This window comes from Antedon mediterranea, chromosome 1 (assembly GCF_964355755.1).
Source record: "Antedon mediterranea chromosome 1, ecAntMedi1.1, whole genome shotgun sequence".
NCBI lineage: Eukaryota > Metazoa > Echinodermata > Crinoidea > Comatulida > Antedonidae > Antedon > Antedon mediterranea.
Window position 1 is genome coordinate 38,051,819 of NC_092670.1, and position 24,716 is coordinate 38,076,534.

At 33.7% G+C, this 24,716-nt stretch overlaps 2 protein-coding genes across 4 annotated transcripts; one reads left to right on the plus strand and one right to left on the minus strand.

Annotated features, from left to right (window-relative positions):
* The first annotated feature begins 349 nt into the window (after positions 1-349).
* On the plus strand, positions 350-23,267 carry LOC140061334 (GATOR2 complex protein MIOS-like). Of its 3 annotated transcripts, none has more exons than XM_072107902.1 (20): positions 350-444; positions 7,392-7,651; positions 8,036-8,227; positions 8,419-8,482; positions 8,796-8,975; positions 9,580-9,716; positions 10,484-10,607; positions 10,953-10,991; positions 11,269-11,387; positions 11,962-12,087; positions 12,530-12,789; positions 13,057-13,125; positions 14,064-14,179; positions 16,378-16,547; positions 17,090-17,281; positions 17,781-17,914; positions 18,539-18,725; positions 19,772-19,862; positions 20,164-20,284; positions 22,643-23,267. In XM_072107902.1, exons 2-20 carry the CDS (start codon positions 7,418-7,420, stop codon positions 22,731-22,733), a joined length of 2,646 nt encoding a protein of 881 aa, XP_071964003.1. In that variant the 5' UTR covers positions 350-444; positions 7,392-7,417; the 3' UTR covers positions 22,734-23,267. The 3 variants fall into 3 exon arrangements, with proteins under 3 accessions (XP_071964003.1, XP_071963985.1, XP_071963995.1); XM_072107884.1 differs by lacking the exon at positions 350-444 and adding an exon at positions 5,230-5,602; XM_072107894.1 differs by lacking the exon at positions 350-444 and adding an exon at positions 6,018-6,055.
* Positions 23,234-24,658, minus strand: LOC140039616 (replication protein A 14 kDa subunit-like). Its single transcript, XM_072085238.1, has 4 exons — positions 24,413-24,658; positions 23,991-24,065; positions 23,763-23,868; positions 23,234-23,590 (listed from the first exon to the last, which is right to left on the minus strand). Exons 1-4 carry the CDS (start codon positions 24,503-24,505, stop codon positions 23,505-23,507), a joined length of 360 nt encoding a protein of 119 aa, XP_071941339.1. The 5' UTR covers positions 24,506-24,658; the 3' UTR covers positions 23,234-23,504.
* Positions 24,659-24,716: the final 58 nt, after the last annotated feature.

The following is a 24,716-nucleotide window of genomic DNA, read 5'->3' on the forward strand; positions in this document are numbered from 1 at the left end:
GGTAGGCCACTGACTGCTGGTTTATACAAATGGCAAAGTACTAGCAAGTAGGCCGCTTGTAACAAAGGCAAGGTCTACTTATATCATGGAGTAATAATTAGTTACTCCATGCTTATATCAAAGCAATATTTGATTGATGCTTATGATCGAATATGATACTCGCATATTGCAACTCCGCCCATCCTTGTTTTGTTTGGCACGTCTGTTTGTTTATCTTGTAACGCTTCATTGGACATAACAAGTTATTAACACGGTTGCCGTGCGAACAGACAGACACGGTTTCCTGTATAAAGTTAGCGCCCTCTCCTTGATCGCGAGAGAGTTGAAGCAAAATAAAGGGGACACGCGTTTTTCCTCTATTTAGCCTAGCCCAAAAGGTCGAAAGAGACCAACCTAGCTAGGGCCTAGAGGAGGCCTTTTAGGTTGGAGACAATCACCATAACGGTAACGTTACCAATTATATTCACCACACATGCTTCTATTTCAGTTCCGCTTTCCTTTTAAGTTTTTGGGCCTTCCTTCCCTTTTTTGCTAGCTAGTAGTAGGGCCTACTTTTATCTGCTTCCCCCCACCCCACCAGGCATGAGATAGCAACCAAGATATCCATGCAACACAATAAACCCAACAAAGATTATTAGAGTGACGTTGACTTCATTTCGTTTTTGACAACATACTGTACTTCTTAGGCCTAGCTAGGCTAAATTAAACTATATTATCGGGATTGTCGACCGTGCATGTTAAAGTAATGTACCCAAATAAATGATAAATAGGCCTATATATACTAGGGCCTAGAGAGGGCCTATAGTATTGTTAATAATTATTAATATTATTTTCTATATTGGCATGTTTGACCATGCATGCGTAAAAACTAATAATATATTAATCGAAGTACATTCACAACCATGCACATAGTTTTCACAACAGATACCTTGCCGATAGTTAACTTTGATTGATTGACTATCTGCACGGTCAATATCGATCACACAATTTAAAAATACTATTTTACATGTTCGCACAGTTGACCACAACTCTATAAAAAACTTCAAATTTTGGTGCATCCACGGTTGACTGTGCTGATAGCCTCATCCATTTGTCCTGTACTTTCTCTACGGTATAATCTTGATGGAAAATGAAATTGTTAAGTGCAATTACATTCAGTTTAAGAGCGCGTAAAATGAACATTGGATATATTTTCTATAATAGATCCTTGTACACCACACCAAATATTGACTATTGGCACACAACAGTCTGCCATGCTGATGGCAAATAGTCAATTACCGTACTTACCCGTCTACACTTTCCTTTAATAAAAATATTACACTTTTGCACATAAAAAAAAGAGAAACCAAACATTCTGTTTTTAAAAATAGTTTTCAAGAATTTAGAAAAAAATATGGAAATAGTGAATTAAAATTAGATGGCCAAATAACTTTGGGATGGGCTTATAAACCAGGATAAACCTATATTAATTTTATATGGAAGAAAAGATAATCCAAATATGTACTACTTTAGCAAGAACATAAATTCCAATTGAATTCGTTTGTGTCAACAGCTAAATTGTAGTAGGCCTATTACTCTAGTAGCTAGATCAACTTTCGTATGCACTTTGAGGTCCAGAGAATTTGACTTCAGAAATTGGTTTAGGGTGGTCAAACAATCATTTTTGGCTTGGTTACACATTTTGAAAATGTGGCGAAAGGTCAAAAGGTCAGGGTGAAAGGTCATAAGACCAAACACCAATATGTCCTTAAATCTCAACAACTACTGGTCACAGCGAAGTAATTTTGGTCTCAAATTGATCAGAAGGTATACATTTATATTCAGTCTAATGGGACATTTTAGTCAAAAATGACCGGAAATGCCATTTCTGACCTTTGACCCACACCTCAGGGCATGTATGTATCTCCGTAACTACTGATTGTAGACACTTAAATTTGGTCTTAAATTGTTTGAAATAAATATTTATTATTTGTAGAACATTTTTAAAAATGTTACAAAAGGTCAAAGGGTCAAGGTCAGAGGTTATATGAACAAATAAAAATAGATACTTGTATATCGGCAACCACTCGTCGCAGCAAGTCAATTTTAGTCTCAAAATGTTCAGAAGGCATGCTTTCATATTCAATCTAATGGGACATTTTAGTCAAAAATTATCAGAAATGCCATTTCTGACCTTTGACCCACATATCATGGCATCTTCATATCTCTGTAAGTACTGGTCGTAGAAACTTAAATTTGGTATCAAATTGTTCGAAATATACATATTTACATTCATTTTAATAGAAAATGTGGTTAAAAGATGAACAGAAATACTATTACTAATGTTTCAAACAAAAAACATATCTCTACATAACTTATCCTTAGACAGTAATGTTATGCAATAACTGATACTTAAATTGTTTCAATTTCAAGTACTAGTTATTGCTGACCCCAAGAACATTGATAGAAACGTCAAGCTCAACAGTTCTTTTCAGAATGCTAGAAGTAACTTGCCATGTGTATCCGATTAAACTCCCCGGGCATTTATTGTTCAAAGGGGTTTTTAGGGGCAGGGGAGGCATCTTTATTTGTGGTATAATATGGTAATATGTATAATCAAATAAATACCACCTAGATGTAAAAAAAAAATACAGCACAATTAATATCAAAAAGTGAAAAAAATGCTTGGTAAATTGTAGATTATGGTAGTTAATGTAATGTGTTGTGATACAATTATTGTGTAAATGCATGTGGCGGGCGTATTCCACATGGTGTTCTATTAGAGGGAATGGTGGCGTTTATTTGAGAGAGGCTTTTATTCAAAGCGGTGTTAATTCGAATAAATATTCTAATTTTAATAATTATAATTCGTTTCTCAACTGATAAAAGGTACTTTACATGATTCGTTGTTTTCTTTATGCTTTTTAACGAAATGTTTCTGTCTTTTAGAATAAAAGTGACACTGTCATAGATAACATTAAATGGATCTTCTCTTCCAGGTGCCAGTATAATGATATAAAACAATGACGACACATCATTATCCTGACACAATTGCACTCATAATGGATCTTCATTCTATCATCTGTTTGTTTGTGACTACAATTTGACAACAATCTTTTGCATATTTTTAAATGCCAATACATAGCTTCATTACTATTGTACAATATGTCCAGCTTTCCTGAAAACACCCTTGTGTACTGTAGTACAGTGTTGTAGTATGATTTTATCATGATAACTTCTGATGCTTTTATTATCAATGAATTCAGTACCTAAAACATGTCAAAGTTTCTAGTGGTATTGATAATAAATCTCCAGAAACATATATTGTTTTATTATCTACACTGGGAACAGACGTGTATAATATACACCGACAAAACTTATACATATTATAAGTTTTGTCGGTAACATTCAAAAATATTATGCAACAGTGTTACGGAATAATGACAATGAATTGGTCTATTATAGTTGTCTGTGATACCTTTTATTACATGATTGTACTTGCAACAGGATAGAATGAGGTTTAATCCAGTTATTATTCTTATTATATTAATTTTTTTTTTTTTTTATCTGGGGTGTATTTATTTGATTATACATGTTACCATTATTACACCCAAACAAAATAAACGCCTTCCCTGAATAACTAAATGCCCGGACCTTTTATTCGGGTAACTATAGTAAGTTACTTCTAGCATTCTTAACTGTTGAGCTCGAGTATTTATTCGAATTAACACCCGCTTTGAATAAAAGCCTCCATTCCCTCCAATAGAACATCATGTGGAATAAACGCTCCGCCACATGCATTTACAAAATAATTGTATCACAACACATTTCATTAATTACCATAATCTACAATTTACCAAGCATTTTGACATAATGTTATCATTTTTTTATATTAATTGTGCTGTATTTTTTTACATCTAGGTGGTATTTATTTGATTATACATGTTACCATATTATACCCCAAATAAAGATGCCTCTCCTCCCCCTAAAAACCCTTTTGAACAATAAATGCCCGGGGCGTTTAATCGGATACACATGGCAAGTTACTTCTAGCATTCTGAAAAGAACTGTTGAGCTTGACGTTTATATCAAAATGTTCTCGTGGACAGCAATAACTAGTAGGCCTACTTGAAATTGAAACAATTTAAAGTATCATATTGTGAAAAGTTGTGTAGAGATATGTTTTTTGTTTGAAACATTAGTAATAGTATTTTCTGTTCATCTTTTAACCACATTTTCTATTACAATGAATGTAAATATGTATATTTCAAACAATTTGATACCAAATTTAAGTTTCTACGACCAGTACTTACAGAGATATGAAGATGCCCTGGTATGTGGGTCAAAGGTCAGAAATGGCATTTCTGATCATTTTTTACTAAAATGCCCCATTAGACGGAATATGAATGCATGCATTCTGAACATTTTGAGACCAAAATTGACTTGCTGCGACCAGTGGTTGCCGAGATACAAGTACCTTTATTTATTTGTTTATATAACCCTTGACCCTGACCCTTTGACGTTTTGTAACATTTTTAAAAATGTTTTTCATATAACAAAATATATATTTCGAACAATTTAAAACCAAATTCAAGTGTCTACGACCAGTAGTTAAGGAGATAAATATATGCCCTGGGTTGTGGGTCAAAGGTCAGAAATGGCATTTTCGGTCATTTTAAACTAAAATGTCCCATTAGATTGAATATAAATGTATACCTTCTGATCAATTTGAGACCAAAATTACTTCGCTGTGACCAGTGGTTGTTCAGATTTAAGGACATATTGGTGTTTGGTCTTATGACCTTTCACCCTGACCTTTTGACCTTTCGCCACATGTTCAAAATGTGTAACCAAGCCAAAAATGATTGTTTGACCACCCTAAACCAATTTCTGAAGTCAAATTCTCTGGACCTCAAAGTGCATACGAAAGTTGATCTAGCTACTAGAGTATATAGGCTATACGGGGAATTTCCATGTGTGTAAACAATATATTCAATGTAAGCAAAAAATGAATGAAATCATGTGACTTCCAAAACACCATGTGATTTGACCTGACAGAGTTTAGTTTCATTTTTGCTGTTGCATTTTTGCTGTTTACCCTGCGTTACCATTACATATATTGTTCCTAGGGTGCGGAAATTGTAATAGTAAAGTCTATTGCTTGTTGTTGTCTATAAATAATTGTTGCAAGAGTACTGTATTTAAATTTGTTGTTATTGAAAGGAAGTGAGCTAGTGTTTATCATTTCATCAAAATGTGTGTATTTCCTACAGTAGAGAAACTATTTTATCTAACAAGATAACTTGCCATTGGCTGAGGTCTGTTTAACCAACATAATATATGTCGATAAGACTACTAGATCTTTGAACAGTGAGAATTTTGTATACAGTAACAACTAGTTTGTGCACGTGGTTGGACTCTAACAGCAGTCCTATAGTTCATAATTTGAGTTACATTATTTGATACGCCGTGGAGAGAACTGCTAATCTTTATTCCCATAGAGTTCAGTGGAATTGTTAGTTATATTCAAAGAGTTGTAAATTGTGTAAAATGACAAGTCCACGGCAGATTTTTCAAGATTTTTTCTCAAAAAGCTATCCTCCGTTAAATACAGGAAAAGATAGTGAGTATTGTGAATATAAGAAATCTTTAAAAAGAACTAATCTGCCTATATTTGTATTTTATTGTGTTAGTCATACTATTGTATTATAGAAGTTTATTAGTTACTAATACTAATAGGGGTACACGCAGCAAAACATGTTAAACGTGGATACATTTTACTATTTTTTTATTTATTAGTCTTCTTTAAATAGACTAACCGAGATCAGTGATATCACTGCTTTCCACTGGGGCCCTCTAATCAACATTGCATTTTATTTAAATAATAATAGGACTATATAAAATTTTAAATTGTTAGTAACAAGGTGCCAGTGTTGTAATAAACTAAATAATGTATTGTATTTGTGATACCTTCCATACCATTTCATTCAATCAATACGTGATTTCACTGTTAATTCATTTAGGACATGTTTCCAGTTAATATTGGAATTATAGTTGTTGTATATATACTTTGAAAGTTAGTATGCTTCTTAATTTGCTATTAATTAATTTACAAATCTAATCAGTAGGTCTAAAATAGTATTACATGTACTACATTCATGTTTTTTATATACAGTGTTAATACATTTGTTTCCTTATTACCTGAGGCTACCAATACCTGTAGTATTCCCGGATGTCAGACATTTAATTGTTTAGTTGAATGTGAAAGTATTTTTAGTACTTACAGTATTGTCTTGTACAACATATCTAAACATTAATAAGAAGGGTGTGTTTGTTTATAGCATATCCCATGAATATCATACATTATAAGAATAAATATATATGAATGTATGAACTGTACACCACCCAAGTACTGTAATAGTAATACCCAGTGAATGTTTAATGTTATAGTAGAATATTCTGAAGGCTAGAGAGTTAACTATTAGGTGACACTGAGATGAGATAAAATCTAAATAATTTTTCATTTAATTATTAATATATAATAATAATTAATAGCACTTATTCCACAGTGCTTCTAAGATTATTATCATTTTGTTGTTGTTGATCAAAAACGTATGGAAACATACTTACAGTACTCCCATAATGCAGCTAGTAATCAGCGCAAAATTGTGTCTTGATCTAACCGGGTTCTCATTTATACACACCAGAGTGGAGAGAGACAAAACGTAAGTAAAGTGTCTGGCCTATGGATACAAGAAATGCAGCGAGAATTGGATTCGAACCACGATCTCACAATCAGTAGTCCCACGTCCAACACACTGCGCCACACGCCTTAAATAATAACAATAGATCATTTTGAAAATGCCAATGAAAAAAATGTTTTCTTCGTTAATTCTTACATTTTACAACCAAGGATTGTTTGAGGATACAGTGTAACATTTTAACATGCTCAGAATCACTGGGCATTCATGTACAGTATGTGGTGTGGCTTAGCCAGTGGGTGGGCTTAGCCAGAGGGTGGGGCTTCAAACTTGCATCACCGATCAGCTACTTAAGTTGAAAGTCTTTTGGAGTTAATGAAAATAAAAACAACTAAAAATTCTGATAAAATCGCAGTGGTTGATGTTTAACAGTATGAACTTTTTTTAAAGTTATAAACCATTTTAATTTTAATAATTTTTAGTTTAATAATAAACAATGTTGGATGAAATATATGTGTAAATGTACAATACAAAATAGAAAAATGTGGAGAATAGTGTATTGTCAATATTAATATTAGACAACTAATTTTTGTATAAACTTGTTTGTGCCTTAGTTAAACATTAACCGTGCTGGTTCCCAGAATCTACAACACAATAGGCTAGTAAATAAGTGTGAAGCAATAACATGGTTTTCTACTGTTGTTTTTTCAGTGCTCAGAAAAGTAAAGAAAGAGAAGATGAATTTCTCCAAGTGTGACTTGCAATGGTCTCCGACAGCCAGCGATCTCTTTCTGACCTTTAACAGTTCGGTTCCATCAGACTTGACTTTGTTTCAGGTTGGGGAGTTGGATGAGGGTGATTTAGCATCCAATACTAATGACACTAAGGCACAATCTATATCATCAAAGTTAAATGCTTGGCCAATAGGAAGCCTTGCAGATTTTAAACTTCCAAGTAAATCTGATATTAAGGTACAGTTTCATTTATATATTTTTTATCTTTATTTTCTCTAAAAAAGTTTTTCTTTAAGTGATTTAACAGATATATATTAAAAAATGTTATAAAATGTTAATTAGAAGGTTTTACTACCCATTTGAAGCAGCAAATAAACATACTAACTTCGTTTCAGTTGCGTTGAAACACCGGTTCTCGTTAGGTTGCCGAAGTTAGCAATGTTGGACCCAGTGTAGATGACTTGGATGGGAAACCGTCACCTTACAAATTTAAATTTACTATTTTTATTATTCTTTATACTGGGTAGCCTCTTCAGTCAAAGACTATTCTCCCAGAGGTCCCAGTGTATAGTACTATGGTGAGTTTAAACAATTCTCGCACAATACGTTATATTTTTCTAGTGTTATGCTTGTCAGCCAAAGAATTTCCCAGGTGCCAACCTGGTGACCCTCGGAATGTCAAGCGGCAAGGTTTTGCTTAGCTCGTTTGATCATGAATCGCTACAAGTCGCTGATCGTGTTGAGCGTGAATTTCATCCTAAACATAATCGCCCATGTCATATACTCGAATGGAACACATTGGAAACTCATCGTGTAAGTTTTAAACCCAAAAAACCATCCAGAAACTCTTTTAAATTAAATTAAAGATTTTTAAAATTAAAACTGCTTTTTAAACTGAAAATCAGACTTTATTGGCTAGCTAATGATGTTCAGTTTTGGAAGATTAACTCCGAAATATTTAAATATTTGTCATCTCAATTTTGTATATTTTTTTTAAATTTCAGCTTCTTGCAGGTTATGATAAATACAGGGGCGATCAAGGTGTAGCATTGTGGGATATAAATCAAGGTGAAGTCGCATGTTTTCACATCATGTACTAAATATTAATGTCGTCTGTTCTCTTTCATTATAATATCTTCTTCTTCTTCTATTTCCTTATATATACTGTAACTTAAAACCGATGAAACTATTATATACCTCGACTTTCACTTAATGTATTTAGGTAGTCAGCACACAATATGAGGGTTGATGACCTTTGAACTGGTCTCAAACAGACTTTCACAGTGAAGTGCACTACCAGTTTTACTCCATGCTTACAGTACTTTACACTTTATATATATTAATTTATAATAATTAATTGATTTATTATTTTTAATTACAGAAAAAGATAAATCGAGAAAAATGTCAGGAATGAATGATGGATTGGGAGGAGCCGCCAAACCGTTGGCTGAATTTGGATCACCGGGTGAAAACGTGCATTCAATCAAGTGGCTGAACAACCAAGCGACATGCTTCGTAGCGGGAATCGGCACCAAACATATTCGTCTGTACGATATCAGAGGTACTAGTTGAACTTTGAAGCGAGATTTATTGTTCTCACAACAAAACATACAAAAATAAGTACAATATTTTAGGTTATATGTATAAGACCAGGTCATCTACCCAGAAACACTTTATTTATGAAAAGTACACTACTGCCTGCAGGAAAAATTCTTTTATTTTTAACTGACTTTTTTTAGGGAATAATTTAACTTTAAACATTAAATTATCACAAACATTACTTTCGTTTTTTAAAAAATACAAAAAAATACTTAACCCATCAATATTCTTTAGATAGTTATTAAGTTTGCTCCTATGTAATTTATATATATGTCTTTTCTATTGATATTCAACTAAAATCTGTTTGTTTTTTTTTTTTTTTAGAAAGTAATGTCTTTTGGAAACTTAAAGCCCTTTTTGGCTTATTTGAGTTTCCACACATAAACAGACTTATCCAGGTTTTTTTGTCTTGATCTTTTATTTATTTTATGTGGAACAATAAAAATGAAATGAATAACATAGGAGAATTAGATAACATGTCAACCTTGTGTTAGTCTATCCAGGAACCTTTAAATAAGAAAAGGTAAAAAATATTAAATATTAAAATGTTATTATTTTTATAACAGACTCATCTCGAAGCCATGGCCAGGTGACAACTAAATTATTGTATGGTATAGCCATCGATCCTTGCACGGACTACCGCTTCAGCTCGTGCGTCGATTCGCAAATGAACATCTGGGATTTACGCAAACTCGATCGATCTGTATCCTTTCAATTAGAATGTCTCTTTATTTCTATTGATTTTAAAATGAAGAAATTGTTTTTTTGTGAACTTTATTCAATAAATCATAATAATTAGTCATAATAATGATCTTCTTCTTTCACTCACTCCTTCCTTCCACAACTTTTTAAATTTTTTTCTTATGATTTGATTGTTGAAGTTGTTATTGTTAAATTTTATGGCGTTCTCTTCCTGTTTTGTAATGTTTACCTTTTATAATTGTTACATATTTATATATATTTGTAAAACGAGCAATGAATTTCTGAAAGGATTAATAAAAGATAATTTGAATTTTGAATTTTTTGATAACCAATAATAAATGTGTAGTACAGTGAATTTTAAAAAATATTAATAATTATAAAATATAATACAGTGATTATTTACAATAATTTTAATGAAACCACTCTGAGTGAAGTTCTTGACAAAATATTGCCACAGAGAGCGCATGTTGATGTTATGGCCCATGTTAAAAGAATAAAAAACATTTTTTTTTTAATTTGTAACGTTATTAATGAACTGATTTTCTTGAAATTCAATAAGCATATTCTGTAAGTATGTAACTATTTACACTGAAAAAATTGTAGGTGCTATCGTGCTAGCAAACAAACAATGCAAGTACTATAATAAAAAGAAAATAGAATTTTGCCAAGTAATAACAAATATAGATTAGTGTTTATTTATAAGAGCACAGCCAAATAAGAGTTTAGTGGTAGAATTAAATTATACGTTCTTTAACTGTATTCATTCAGATTCATAATATTACTGAACCAAGAAGTGTAGTTAAGGTTGCTTGGTGTCCAACACGATACAATCGACTGGCGTGTCTCATTCGTGACAGCTCCGTTGTCAAAATATACTCAATAGAACACCTTTGTAAGTACACTATAAAAAACGATCAACAATACCAGTCTTCTAGGCTTGCTGTTAATATAGCTTCCATGTAGCCCTTATCTTGGCGCACATACACAATGTACAACATACAAGCTAATTAGTTATATTTACTAGTTCAAAATCTCTAACAGAAAAATATGCATTTTCGGAGCTACACTTAAACAATGTGGTATTTCTAAGAGCTTAATTTGTATTTGATAATTTGTTGCCTTTTTAAATGATGTTTTATGATGATAATTGATGTGCTTTTATTTTCTTTTTATGTAGTTAACTTTATATGGCTTGTAAAATAAAGTTTATTATTATTATTATTTTATTTAAATATAGATAAGGAGGATATGGAGCACAATGAGATGCACCTGCAAAGTAAGTACAAATATTTTTTTTTGGTGAGGATACATTTTTTGGATGTTTGTCCTGACCAATTATGAATTATTAGTAGTTTATAAAAAATATAACTTCCTATCTGCCATTGTGGCAGCCAGTTCATCTCTTTGCATACCAGTAACCGTCTCTAGTATATCAATGTATATATGTTGATGGCCATGGAGGAATCTAGTTCAGGTATGTCCCAGACTAAGTAAGTAAGTATATAAAAAATATGCTATCACAATAATATATGAACTTTGACCTTTTTAACTAGCTAATGGCGGAAATCAAGTAGCGTCGTTTGCCTGGCATCCTACCCATGAGAACTGTATACTAAGCATCACACCAAGTGGAATACTTAAAGAAACAGTGGTTGCTGATCTTATACCAATGGTAGGCACAGACAAAAACATTTACACTTAAAGATACACTGTCCCCCTAAAAAAAATAATTTTTGAATTTTTTGTTGTTGAATATGCCATTTTAATGCCACGTAATAGTTATTCACTTTGACCAAAAACTGGATAAAAAACAAATATTTACCTGAAAAAATGTTATTCAAAGCAAAATATACCTAAATTGTCTGAGACAATGGTTTTTGGTTAAAATTAACCATTTCTTTTGTCTTTTTATAAGTGAAATAAAAATTTCTTTACATTATTACAAAAGTTAACTTTATTAAAACTGCAAAATGACCTATTCAAAATCCAATTTTGTTAATCTTTATTTTTCATGTTTTTGGGGGACAATGTTTGATGGAATGAATTCAGAGCGTAGTGCCTGGGGAATTTTATAATTAGTACAGATAAATATACAGCTCATGAAGCCTAGGTTTGGTTTCCTGAGTTTATATCCTCATCTTGAGTCTCTATAAATCTCCACATAATTTCTCCATATCTCAATACTGTATTAAATTAATATGTTTATTATATAAACATAATAATAATACAATGTACTGTTTTTTCAGACCTGGTCTCCACAATCCAGTCTTTTAATAGGCAGTGGTCGATATCTCCAAGAGATGGCAGCCGAGTGTGCTGATGATATATCTACCAAGATTAAAGCTAGAGCACTGAGGGGGTATGGACTAAAGGTAGGACAGACAGCACCCTCATTTGTTGTGTTGTACCATGTGACTAGGCAGTCTTTACAATAGCAAATGGGTAGATATAATCACACTAAGCATATCAGTATTTACCAATAATAATAAGTCATAAGCATTGGCGTAGCGGCTATGAGTGCTCACTGGCTAACCCCCGAAGGTTATGGGGCCCTGAGCAGTCCCCAGAGGGAAAAAACAGGCATTATAATATGTCGAAAAAAAGGCTAAAAACATTCGAGGCCTCAACCGTTGGAGGGCCACTTAGGGTACCTAAACCAGAGAGGCCTATGGTCTCTATGTTACGCCACTGGTCATACGTCCACATTTTTACCTTAGTTACATAACAATATGTAATAATTTATGGAGAAAAAGGTCTTCATATTATTGTATTATGAATAATAATAACCTTTGACCTTTGACCTTTCTCTAATAGAAAGAACAAATTTGGGAGAATGGCGAGTTAGTCGGCGATGAAACTCTTCGGAAATTCTGGCTTATTCTGGATCACATCAAAAGTTTACACAAGGAAAAAGGTCTGCAAAAAATACGAAACAATCCATTTTATGGGGTTAAAGACCTCATCGCTGGCGAAATCCCGGGAACAGAATTTTGTTTACGAAGCAAACAACATGGAAAAAATTTAGAAGGAACCACAAATTCATCGAACATTCACATTTATACAAGTCAGGAAAGGTTAGTTGATTATTAGAAAATCTAATTGGTATTACCGTATTTATTTGTATAAACGCTCCGAGGCATTTATAATTCAGGTTGTTAGGCGTTGATTCAAGGGAAGCGTTTATTCAAGGGAGGCATTTATTTTTTAAATTAAGAACATTACATTATTTTAATATAAAGGTTTTACATGCATTGACAAACTATTATTTTTCCTCTTGGCAATAGTGTGTTTTTTATTTATATTAACTATCTTATAATCAAAATAATTTTTTTCATCCTAAGGACAATATCTATGCGATTGTGTAACTGGGATTTTCAAAATCCTACAGCATTGGAAATCTACATTACCAGGTAAATTTTTCAAATCAATTCCACATTTCTTTTGCAATTTCTTTCTGTAGTTGTGTATTAGGCAATTCCTTTCTGTAGTTGTGTATCAGGCAATTTCTTTCTGTAGTTGTGTATTAGGCAATTCCTTTCTGTAGTTGTGCATTAGGCAATTCCTTTCTGTAGTTGTGTATTAGGCAATTTCTTTCTGTAGTTGTGTATTAGGCAATTCCTTTCTGTAGTTGTGTATTAGGCAATTCCTTTCTGTAGCAAGACAATTTGACAAAAACAACAAATTAAACGATACACAAATATAGATAATCAGCCAACTGAAACCAATAAAACATTGACAAATTTTAAATTAGGTAAATAAATACCTCTTTATGACAGTACAAGTACATTAAGTAGCACTTTCATAACACTAAGTTCTAAGTTCCACACTGTAAGTGATAATTTCAGAGATATGTTTTTTCTACAATTCTGTTAATTATTTAAGATGTATCATTTAGGTACCACAGTGGAAATAAGTTTGTACTTTTCTGTGTTTTTATCCTTGTTTGATCCATAACAGAATGAATATATATAAAAAAACAAGTTCTTGGGTGTAAAACATGTATTATTTTATCTATATATTGATAATTTTGGATCTGGTCAGTTAGGCAGTGAGGAATAATAGTAATATACTGTACCCCTTCCACATCTCCTAGCACAACTCTGTAGTTGACACACACTGGGGCATATTATATAATACAAAACACCAGTGTAGACACCCCTGTGTGTAAACACCCCTGTGTGTAAACTCTGGAGTTTTTCTAGTCGATTTGCAAGAAGAACAAGGCTCGCTGAATGACTACCATACCTAAATTTACCTTAGTAATAATTCCTTTCATGTTAGTCTAATTAAAAACCTCTTGAATAGGAAAAATAACTATTGTAAACGTTGTATTTCATTGCATATTCAGGCTAATAGAAAATGGTGAATTTGAAAGGGCAGCGGCAATACACATGTTTAATCTGAATTTAAGAAAAGCTATAGAAACATTGAACCTGGGTTCGACATCAAGTAGGTGGAAAAAAGGTAAAGTGGATAAACTATTTTACAATTTATAGTGCTTATAAACTAAGTCTAATTTTGAGGGAGTGAAGTTGAAAGAGTCGTGAGTTGCAATTGGTCAGGATTGGGATTAGAAGGCAAGCATGTTAACAACCAAGCTACAGCTTCACTACACTTCTTTGTCAGATTAGTATTTACTTCCTATAATCTATATATGTACCACTTATTATTTATGACTCCATAAAGCTACAAGTGCAATTTCTTTTGAATAGTAGATAGAGGAGCTAAAAACCCTGAATTTTAAAATAATAGAAACCTTTTCAATAGGGTTTTATAAAAATTGTGTGTATTTGTCAACGAAATTTAGTGCTCATTTATTGCCATCTATTACTTAAAGGGGGATTCTGGGTTTAAAATTGCTTTTAAATATCGTTTATTTATTAAATAAAAAATATTATAACAATATAGACATGTCAAAATGAAGAAGTAATAACGAGAAATTAAAAAAATTAAATTTCATATACATTTTAGGGTAAATTCATGGAAAGTCTGTTTTTCTGCAGCTTAGGGAAGCTCATTAATATTCATGAGATATTCACAAAATCACGTCACCAGTGGATTCCAAACTCTCTCTCCCCTGTCAAACGACGACCACCCGATCATTATGAAATACATTTTTTGTAGATTTTCTAAGCTAGGCCTAAAGTGTAATAATAACAGTAGTAGCATATATTTATTTGACATTTAATGAAATACAAAATTTAGTACAGATTACGGAGTCATAAATTATACTATTGTTATACCTCTATACTATAGTACAGATCGTATTATCGGCTTCACGTACAATACTACTCTAGGCCTAGCCTAATGGGCGAGAGCCATTCTGACTAGGGATTCCACGCCACGATGGCTACGTTAAAACAATGGGGCCCATGGGCCTAGCTAGCCTACTACTAGACGATTGGGCCGATTGGCCCATAAATAACAAAACCCATCCTATCAACCAAACTCCTAAACAATCTAAACCTAAAACGTTCTACAAAATCGGCTGTAAATATTGAAGCAAAACAAGGTCCGATCGCCGCCGTCCACACGTATGGTGTCCCGATCGTCTAAGTAGGCCTAAAATAAAATAGGCTTAGGCTAGTTTATTCTCCAAAAAAGCGGAATACTCATGCATCAAGCAAGTAGACCAGGTAGTAGGAAGGAGACCTAGCCGATCCGGCCCAGTTAAAAATTGAGCTAGCTAGTGTAGTAGACCCTATGCGAATTGATACTACCAGGCCTTTTACTATAGGCTGCACTACACAAATATTCCAACTCTCTCATTCGAGCTATATTATCTATACCATTCCGGAAGGTCGAGTCGACCTTCAATCAAATACTGTACATCGTTCATGTTGTGATTATAGACGGGGTATACTCGACCCGACCAGTTTGGTATTGTTGTATCTGCTTATCACGTGACGATGCCAAGCATGGGCAGCAGAGAGAGCACGTGTATCGTCGTCTCGCTCGATCCTCAGCAGGAATGTACAGTATACGTTACGCTTCATTGATTTTGATTTTTCCCTAAGTCGGTGTGAAAATCGGCAAACGTAAAGTGCAAACATATCTAATTTTTCACTGTTTTGATGAATTTTCATAAAAAATTGACTTTATAAATGGGAAGACCGACTAAAATTACATCAGATAAGTATAATTTTATAAAAGTAATTGATATGGTTAATGATAACGAGTCGTCGGAAGATGGACCATTTCACGAATTTCCTATTTTGTAACCACAGTGTGATTTTGCCGTAGCTGCACTTGTAATCTGGCCTGATTTCACAGCCTTCGTTCTGCTTCACTGGGCGCTTATATAAATTGAAACTTTTACCGTTCAAGAGACAAACAAATATATTTTACATTTTTTACTATTCATTTTAAACCCGGAACCCCCCTTTAAAGCGCTGTCTACACTATCAAACTTTATGTGACAACAAAATGTGATGTGCCCAAATATGGTAGTGATATATTCCCATATATGGTAGTGATATGACATCATCATGTCTATATATGGACACATCACATTTTTTGTCACATAAAAATTGATAGTTTAGATAGAGTTTTACATCATCATCATGTGATAATAATATCAGTTGGACTTGAAATCAGTTATCAGTTGTCATATAAAGTTTGATAGTGTAGACAGAGCCTAACATTTCTATTGGTTTCAATAGGTGATGTTAACCTGAGTGCCATTGCGATGGCTTTATCAGGGTATGATAGCAGTAGGAAGAACCTCTGGTGTGAGATGTGTTCTCTATTATGTAAGCAGTTACAAAACCCTTACTTAATGGCAATGTTTACTTTCCTGACCTGTGACGATGGGAACTATTCGGTTGTATTGGTAAGCAGTTGTACCATTGAAATAAACTTTTGAAATGAGTGTGGTAAAACTGAAAAGAAGCGCTAAATCAACTATTTGTATCCTATAAAATGGAAGATTTAAGAAAAGAATATGTAAAAATATTTGCTTAGGTTATTTTGAAAACTGAAAAGTTAAGAAGATTGTTTTGCTAAGCATGTTTAATAAATCTGACCCTGACCTTTGAAAATTGGAATTGAGGTGTCTTTTTCAAAATAAAAGAACAGGTTCACTTATGCACTGCTCAACCTTCTTGACATAAGCTAAATCTACACTGTCAAACTTGGTTCACAAATAAACGTGTGATGTGCCCAAATGTGGTGATGATATGCCCAAATATGTTAGTGATATGACATCATTATGTCCAAATATGGGCACATCACATTTATTTGTCACATAAAGTTTTAAACAGAGCTTTAAACAAAAAGATACAGTAAATGCCAGCCTAGAGTTTTTTTGCCAAACCCAGATGCTTTTAAATTTTTGAAGAATGCAACAGGTTTCTTTTGTTCAAACTTGCCTAGGATGAAGATGCATACAAGATGAGCATACAAGACCGTATAGCATTTGCCTGTATATTCCTGAATGATAGTCAACTATCCAAGTACATCAAACGTTGGACAGAGGAAGCCATGAATGAGGGTGATCTGGATGGTATTCTGCTGACAGGCCTGACAGAAGATGGCATCAAGCTTTTAGCTTCATATATTGACAAGGTAAGTTTGAACAGTCATTTTGAGCAAGCATAGAGAGCTTTCGATTTTAGACTGAACAGTCTAGGTCAGGTCAATCTAGAATCCATCAATACTGGGTTGAGGTGTGTATCGAGAAAGCACGTCCCAGCTCAACCACATGCACAAAAGTTACATGATCTAGTTAGGTCGTGGGTCATATCAATTTGAAAGTTCCCTATTTATGAAATGAAAATAGTCCCATGATCTAGAGGATCGTAGGGGCGTAGCAGATGAGATATAGTGCACCAAGTCCTTTAAGATTTAGTAGGGGAATTAGTAGTTGTACTCATCATGATACGATACACACAGGCACAAGCCATGTCTCCCAGTGGTGCCTATCTCTTCTCTAGGGTTTTGCTGGATGGCTGTTGTTGGTTCTTCTCGTTTAGTACCAACGGGTGTCTAACCATGCTCCACACCATGCTCATAAATATTCATTATTTGTATAATAACATTATTCATTTAATTGCCCCCTCTATAGACAGCTGATGTACAAACTGCCAGTCTTGTAGCTGTGTTAGCATTTCCATGGCAACTTACCAGGGATCCAATTGTTCAGAATTGGATTGATTGCTACAGAAATCTCCTGGACACATGGAGACTATGGCATGAAAGGTCAGCTCAAGTTCATTCCATTTTAAATAAGTTAAATTGTCAATTTTGCAGTCATATTCATTGTGGAAGGAGCCATATGATTTTAAAAACAATAGATTTATTTCTTTTTTATACTGGGTAATAGTCAGTAAAACTCTTTCTTTCTCACAGAGCCCAGTCCAGCACATCAACCGACAATCCCCTTCTATATTAGAATATTGTACAAATATGTATGTACACAGGCTTTATGTCCAATTTGAAGGATGAGCCAATGGCTAAGGATACAGTACATACAATATGACAGATTTTTAACCCATGCATCTCACATGCTAGTTCCATGTACCTTACCACTATGCCATATACTACTCTTTCATACCGTCTCAGTGATGTAGTCACAAGAAATAAATTGGTCCAGTTTTCGCCAAAGGAACAGTCCCTGTTCAAGCCACTGGGTTGTCAAAGGCCTCTGTGAAAAGTAGTCAGGTTGAAACCTTACCAACTGGTGGTTCTAGACTAATCAACACTATTTTGAATCCTGTTGGTTCCTTAATGAGCTTCTGATATCATTATGTACTATGATTTAATAGTGCCTCTGGAAAAGCTATAATACTAATTGATTAATAATAACACATATGAATGCTACAGAGCCAAGTTTGATTCTTATGTGCAACAAGAAAGCACAAGAAAGAAGCAAGAGCTACAACAAATCTTCGTAACATGCCATTTCTGCCAGAGTCCTGTTTCACCATCGCCTTACATCCATCATGTGCAAGCCAGCAGGAACGCCAGAGTAATGGAAGCAGCTTCTAAGGATTCAAGAGTCAGAATGAGTGTAATCAATCAATATTATTAATCAATATCAATACTGTACATTATTATTCACTATATTTATCAATATATTAATATTATTAATCACTATATTTATCAATACTATACATTAATCGATCAATATATTAAACAATCAATATTAATAATCACTATAGTATATTTATAAATATATTAATCAATAATATTATTAATCACTATATTTATCAATACTATACATTAATCGATCAATATATTAAACAATCTATTATTAATCACTATATTTATCAATACATTATCAATCAATATTATAAATCTCTATATTTATCAATACATTAATCGATCAATATTATTAATCACTATATTTATCAATACATATCAATATTATCCACTATATTTATCAATACATTAATTGATCAATATTATTAATCACTATATTTATCAATACATTATCAATCAATATTATTAATCGCTATATTTATATTAATCAATAATATTATTAATCACTATATTATCAATACTATACAATAATCGATCAATATATTAAACAATAAATACTATTAATCACTATATTTATAAATATATTAGTCAATAATATTATTAATCACTATATTTATCAATATATTAATAGATCAATATTATTATTCACTATATTTATCAATACATTATCAATCAATATTATTAATCGCCATATTTATCAGTATATTAATCAATCAATTAATGCATTATCTAACTTAATTGAATGTTAATCAATATCATCATTCAATACATACAATTTATTAAACCCCTCAGTATATTTATCATTCAGTATTTTAATCAGTATATGGGTAAATATAATATAGGTGATTTTATTATTCAGACAATGGACAACCACTTCACTCATCACAGCATAGTTAAAACAATTATTTACAGTAGGTCAAAGTGTGTATAATCAAAACAGTCATGACTTCCAATAGTCAATTAAGATATATCTAGTGACAGTTCTCTTATTCTTTATAGACAAATACATGTCAAGTCATGACTTGCAATAGTCAGTTAAGGTATATCTAGTGACAGTTTTCTTATTCTTTATAGACAAATACATGTCATAACAACAAATGTAGGAAACCGTTACCACGATGTTGTTTGTGTTTGATGCACATGGGAACAGATTCATTTTATAAAGGTAAATGCATTCTTTCTAAATACCCCTTTCACAAAACTTAGGAGAAAAAACACTGTACATACCAGGGTGCACACGATGCAAAACACAAATGTTGACCCCCCAGTCTGTGTATACACCAGAGTTTGTCTAGGCGGTGTGAAAAGGGTATCATTGTTCTATTGTATTGTGCTGGTAATGTAGCATATCCATTTACATACATGCTTCCTAACTCGATGTCTTTGATTCAATCCGAATAAGAGGAAAGAGGGTTATGTCGCTCGGGTCATCAAACTAAATCTTAATTTTTAAACAAATTTAACAGAAAAATTTGACACCAATACTACAAAATCAGAGAAGAAAAAGACAGTCTCAAATAACTGGTTCACGTGGTGTCAATCGTGCAGGCACGGAGGTCATTCGCACCATTTAAAAGAATGGTTCAGGTAACCTTTTTAATGATTGTAAAGATGTATTGTCCCTTGAAACACAAAATATGAAGGTCAAAATATTCTAAATTTAAATTGATCAAAGTAAATATTAAAGTTATTCACTTCAAGTCGAAAATTCGAGCCAAAAACAAGATTAAGTAATTAACAGGTAAAATTATTTGATTACATTTTGTCTGGAAAATCGTCGGGAGCAAAACTAAACAAAGATTTCAAACCACGTGTATGCATTATGCATGATGCTAATTACGATTGTTTACAACTCGTAACGGTTGAGAAGGTGTTTTCACACAGATCGCGAGCAGGGGTGGCGCCAGGATCTTCCCGACGCGGGGGCTACATTCCCCGACGAGGGGGCTATGCGAGCGAAGCGAGCATCACTAGGCTGGGGGCCGCCAAGGGCCCCCGGTGGGGGTCCAGGAAGCAACGCGAAGCCCCCGGAAGCAACGCGTTCTAGCGTCATTTGAGGTCATTTTAATCAGATTTAGGGTAGCCATTTTTTCCATTTTTTTATAATGCATAAATAAAATACTGCGTGCAAAAAAACGATGCGCGATGACTGTTTCAATCCATATTTTTCAATTTAAAAAATAAAAGTTCAAAGAAAATTTAGAAAAATAGAGTTGGAGGTCCCGGAAATTGGACTTATTATACTTCAAAACATGAAACAAAATATATAAGTCCCTATCAAGGTTGTGACTGAGCTAAGAAATGTTTGAAAAATAGAGATGTTAGGTCCCGGAAAATGCACTTCTTGTACTTCGAAATATGACCAGCTTTATTGTTGGGGCTGAGCTAAGGAACTCTTTAAAACTAGAGCTGCAGGTCTTCAAAAAATTGCATTTTATACTTTGGAAACATCAGGCCTAGAGGCTTAAAAAACGCAAGCGTAGACCTTTTTCAGTCGGGGAAATAAGTTTATTCCTCCCAAGTGTATGCGTGCGTACCATCTGGACTTCCAAGTGGTGAGAAATTCATGACATTACAGGACATTGAAAATGTAATAACTTAGCTATAATAAGATGTTGGCTAAGCGAAAATGGCATGTTTTTTTGTTTAGTAATGGATGAAAAATTTATTTTAGGTGCCCCACGGTACAGAAGGTTACTTGTAAATTAAAAAATTGGTGAACATACGAACAATTAACATAATTCGTTTTTGCTGTAGTGTAGCGTACGTCGACGCAGTACACGACGTAACCGTCAGTAAACTTCGCCTGGAAAATAACTACAGTACACATTTTGGTCCCTGGATGGAACATGATATCACGCGTCTCGACCCAACGTTGAACGATTCGTACAAAGGGATACCGCCAGACAAGTGCGAACCTTAGCTATTGTTTAGTAGTAAGTTAGATCGCTGGCAATAATGAATGCATATAAAGTGCATAATATCACTCTGACGTACTCTCACGGTCAATAAAACGTCGCGGTTTTCTAGGCGCTGAAGCTAGCTACGAAGTAAACGCGAACGCTTTTTACTGTATATTATATTCCCCGACAAAAAGTACCCGTGTTCCCTTCGGTAACCGTCGATAAACTTCGCCTGGAAAATAACTACATTACACATTTTGGTCCCTGGATGGAACTTGATATCACGCGTCACGACCCAACGTTGAACGATTCGTACAAAGGGATACCGCCAGACAAGTGCGCTAGCTAATGTTTAGTAGTAAGTTAGATCGCTGGCAATAAATGAATGCATAAAAGTGCATAATAGCCCTCTGACGTACTCTCACGGTCAATGGAACGTCGTGGTTTTCTAGGCGCTGAACAAGCTATATGAAGTGAACGCGAACGTTTTTTACTGTATATTATATTCCCCGACAAAAAGTACCCGTGTTCCCCGACAGGGGGCTAGGCTCCCCGACGAGGGGGCTAGAGCCCCCGTAGCCCCCCCGCTGGCGCCACCACTGATCGCGAGGAAGTTTTATGATGATGCATACAGAGTAGCCAAACAAGCACGTTGCATTATGAGATATGTTTTGATCGAAAACTTTGACTGGAAGTCAAAAAATTTCTGTATTTCAGTTAAACAAAATTTTTCCAGCTAATTTTTGGTGAAAGTTAGTAACTATTATAATACTTCAAAATGACTCACTTTTTTTCGAAATCTTAATTTTTTTGGGACAATACATCTTTAAAGTAAGCTACATTGGGTTTTTGGGGACCCCTTTGGAAACTAGCCTTTGGGCTTGTCCTCTGTTTTCCAAGTATAATGTATGTATTAGTCTATGTATTTATTTTCATTCATATATTATGTCGTTTTATAAATTTTACTGTTCTTGAACTCAATAAATATACTTACTAATAAAAATACAGAAAAAGAGAAAATTCTTAATTTTAACTTTTTCAGTGGTCACGTTGAATGTCCAGTTACTTCCTGTACATGTCGTTGTATGCTTATGGATTCGGTAGGTAGTATATCATCCGTTGTCACATCGTGACATTCAGCCCGCTAAACAGCTGAGCAAATGGACGCTGCTGCTGGATACGCCGGGGCAAGAAAATGTCAACCATTAAGGGCATTTGAAGTGTGCTTGAAAATTTGTCAACAAATTCCAAATCCAATAGCAGGTGGCATAATGCAACAGGCTTGTCGAGCACACTGTCCTGATCAAGAACTATTATTATAGGATAATTCCGGAGATGAGGTTTTAGGAAAAAAAGTAAACAACATTATGCCTTGTACACTGTATATGAATTTATAAAGGGAATACTGATACTGTATTATTAAAGTTGTCTCTAAAATATATTGTCTTTTTTTCCTGTACAAGGCATTTCTTATCCAGGTGTACTGCATATTTCAAGGTCTGAAATGGTTTACATTTGTTTGGAAACATACAGTATATACTGCCTCGCATTCAACATTTTACGTTATGTTATTACTGTAATTTATTACAATTATTTAGCAAAAAAAACCTTTAAAAAAACAACCGAAACTAAATAAGATTACTACTGTATAAGTTTATTTAACAAGTCAGTTAGGTGTATACTTTTGGGAATTGTCAAAAATGATGTGAATTGTACATTGCTGGTTAGTTGCAACTATAGCTTGTTTTTGCTGCCTCTCTCTGTCATGGATCGAAAGATTTCAGTCAGAGTTAACTGCATAAATGATTGATGTCCATATATAAGGATGATGGAAGTGATTGTGTACAAAAACCACATTGTCATTGCTACCAGTGAGTGTCTTAGGTTTGCGAGTTCTTTAACGACTAGTTTTCATTGTCTGTTTTCATATATAAATAGAATTTACTGTGTTCATGGGTCAGTTTGACCGCTTCATCGTACATGTTCATATCTATAAAAAAAATAAAACAAAAAGTACTAATTATATTATATAAGTTTCAATGCTATGCTACCAAAACTTCTGTAATTAGTATTTGATAGACATTTAATGAATAAAACAAAACATTTTCTAGTTAATTAAACTTTCAAATTTTATTTTACTAATTATAAAAGCGGTTAATTACCCATATCGATATCGCCATGGTTTACATATTGATGGCAATTGATTTGTCGTGGGTTCGGACAAACTTGTCCGATCACTTCAGTTATTCCTTCTACAGAGTCTTCAAGCTTTAAAAAAAAAAACAATTCCATTCAACACATTATATGAAGGTCACACAGATTATTAAAATTTGGTTTTTAAACATCCATCTACTACAAATTATTAGTGCCAACTGCATGAAAAAACTTACAGATTCTGGTAATAATATTTCTATGTCAACATTATCTGTTGATGTCAACACAAAAGATGCACCATTTTGATCAACCTAAAAATGTAATTAATGTCCATGGACGATATTATTATGAAATATTAATAAATAATATATACAGTATATATAGGCCTAGTACTTAGTAGCCCTCTAGGCCTAAAAACATTTAAATAATACTAGGGCCTATCTATAGCCGAATTAATAGCCTTCTTCTACCTTGCCCTGGGGTTAGGGGCAATAAGTATGGTATAGGAATACCGTGCACAGCCTGGGTTATAGGCCTAGCTCTCTATAGGCCTAGTTTAAGGGGATCGCCCAGACAGTCGGCCTACTACTAGCCTAGGCCTCTAGTAGGGCCAGGCCTAGCAGTAGGCTTAGTAGGCTAGTATATAAAATGAACTTACACTTTTTACTTTACCAAGCAAATTTACTAGACATCCTTCATATCTAGGAAGCATAGATGCGTTGACACGTGGATTTGCTTGTACTTCTGTCATATTGCTTTTTGTTTTATTGGCTTTAGACTAGGCTGTCTTCTCCTTACTTTTTGTATCTGAAACTTTCTTTTTTCGCGCGAGTCGGTAACGATATTCGCGCGAACATTGAAGATTATAACATATGCAGAGAGATGATTGATGAGGATGTCTGTTCGTACGGTAACCGTGTTAATAGGCAGTTTTTGAAACGATAGTATGAGGGCGCAAATCA

What these genes read in the sequence shown, in the direction of transcription:
- LOC140061334 (XM_072107884.1), top strand. Translation starts at nt 5,530, where the DNA reads ATGACAAGTCCACGGCAGATTTTTCAAGATTTTTTCTCAAAAAGCTAT. An exon ending in ATCAAGTAGGTGGAAAAAAG is followed by an intron (nt 14,180 to 16,377) that starts GTAAAGTGGATA and finishes TGGTTTCAATAG; the next exon opens with GTGATGTTAACCTGAGTGCC. An exon ending in AACAGATTCATTTTATAAAG is followed by an intron (nt 19,863 to 20,163) that starts GTAAATGCATTC and finishes CAAATTTAACAG; the next exon opens with AAAAATTTGACACCAATACT.
- LOC140039616 (XM_072085238.1), bottom strand. Translation starts at nt 24,505, where the DNA reads ATGACAGAAGTACAAGCAAATCCACGTGTCAACGCATCTATGCTTCCT. An exon ending in AAATATTATTACCAGAATCT is followed by an intron (nt 23,869 to 23,990) that starts GTAAGTTTTTTC and finishes TTTTTTTTAAAG; the next exon opens with CTTGAAGACTCTGTAGAAGG. An exon ending in CCATGGCGATATCGATATGG is followed by an intron (nt 23,591 to 23,762) that starts GTAATTAACCGC and finishes TTTTTTTTATAG; the next exon opens with ATATGAACATGTACGATGAA.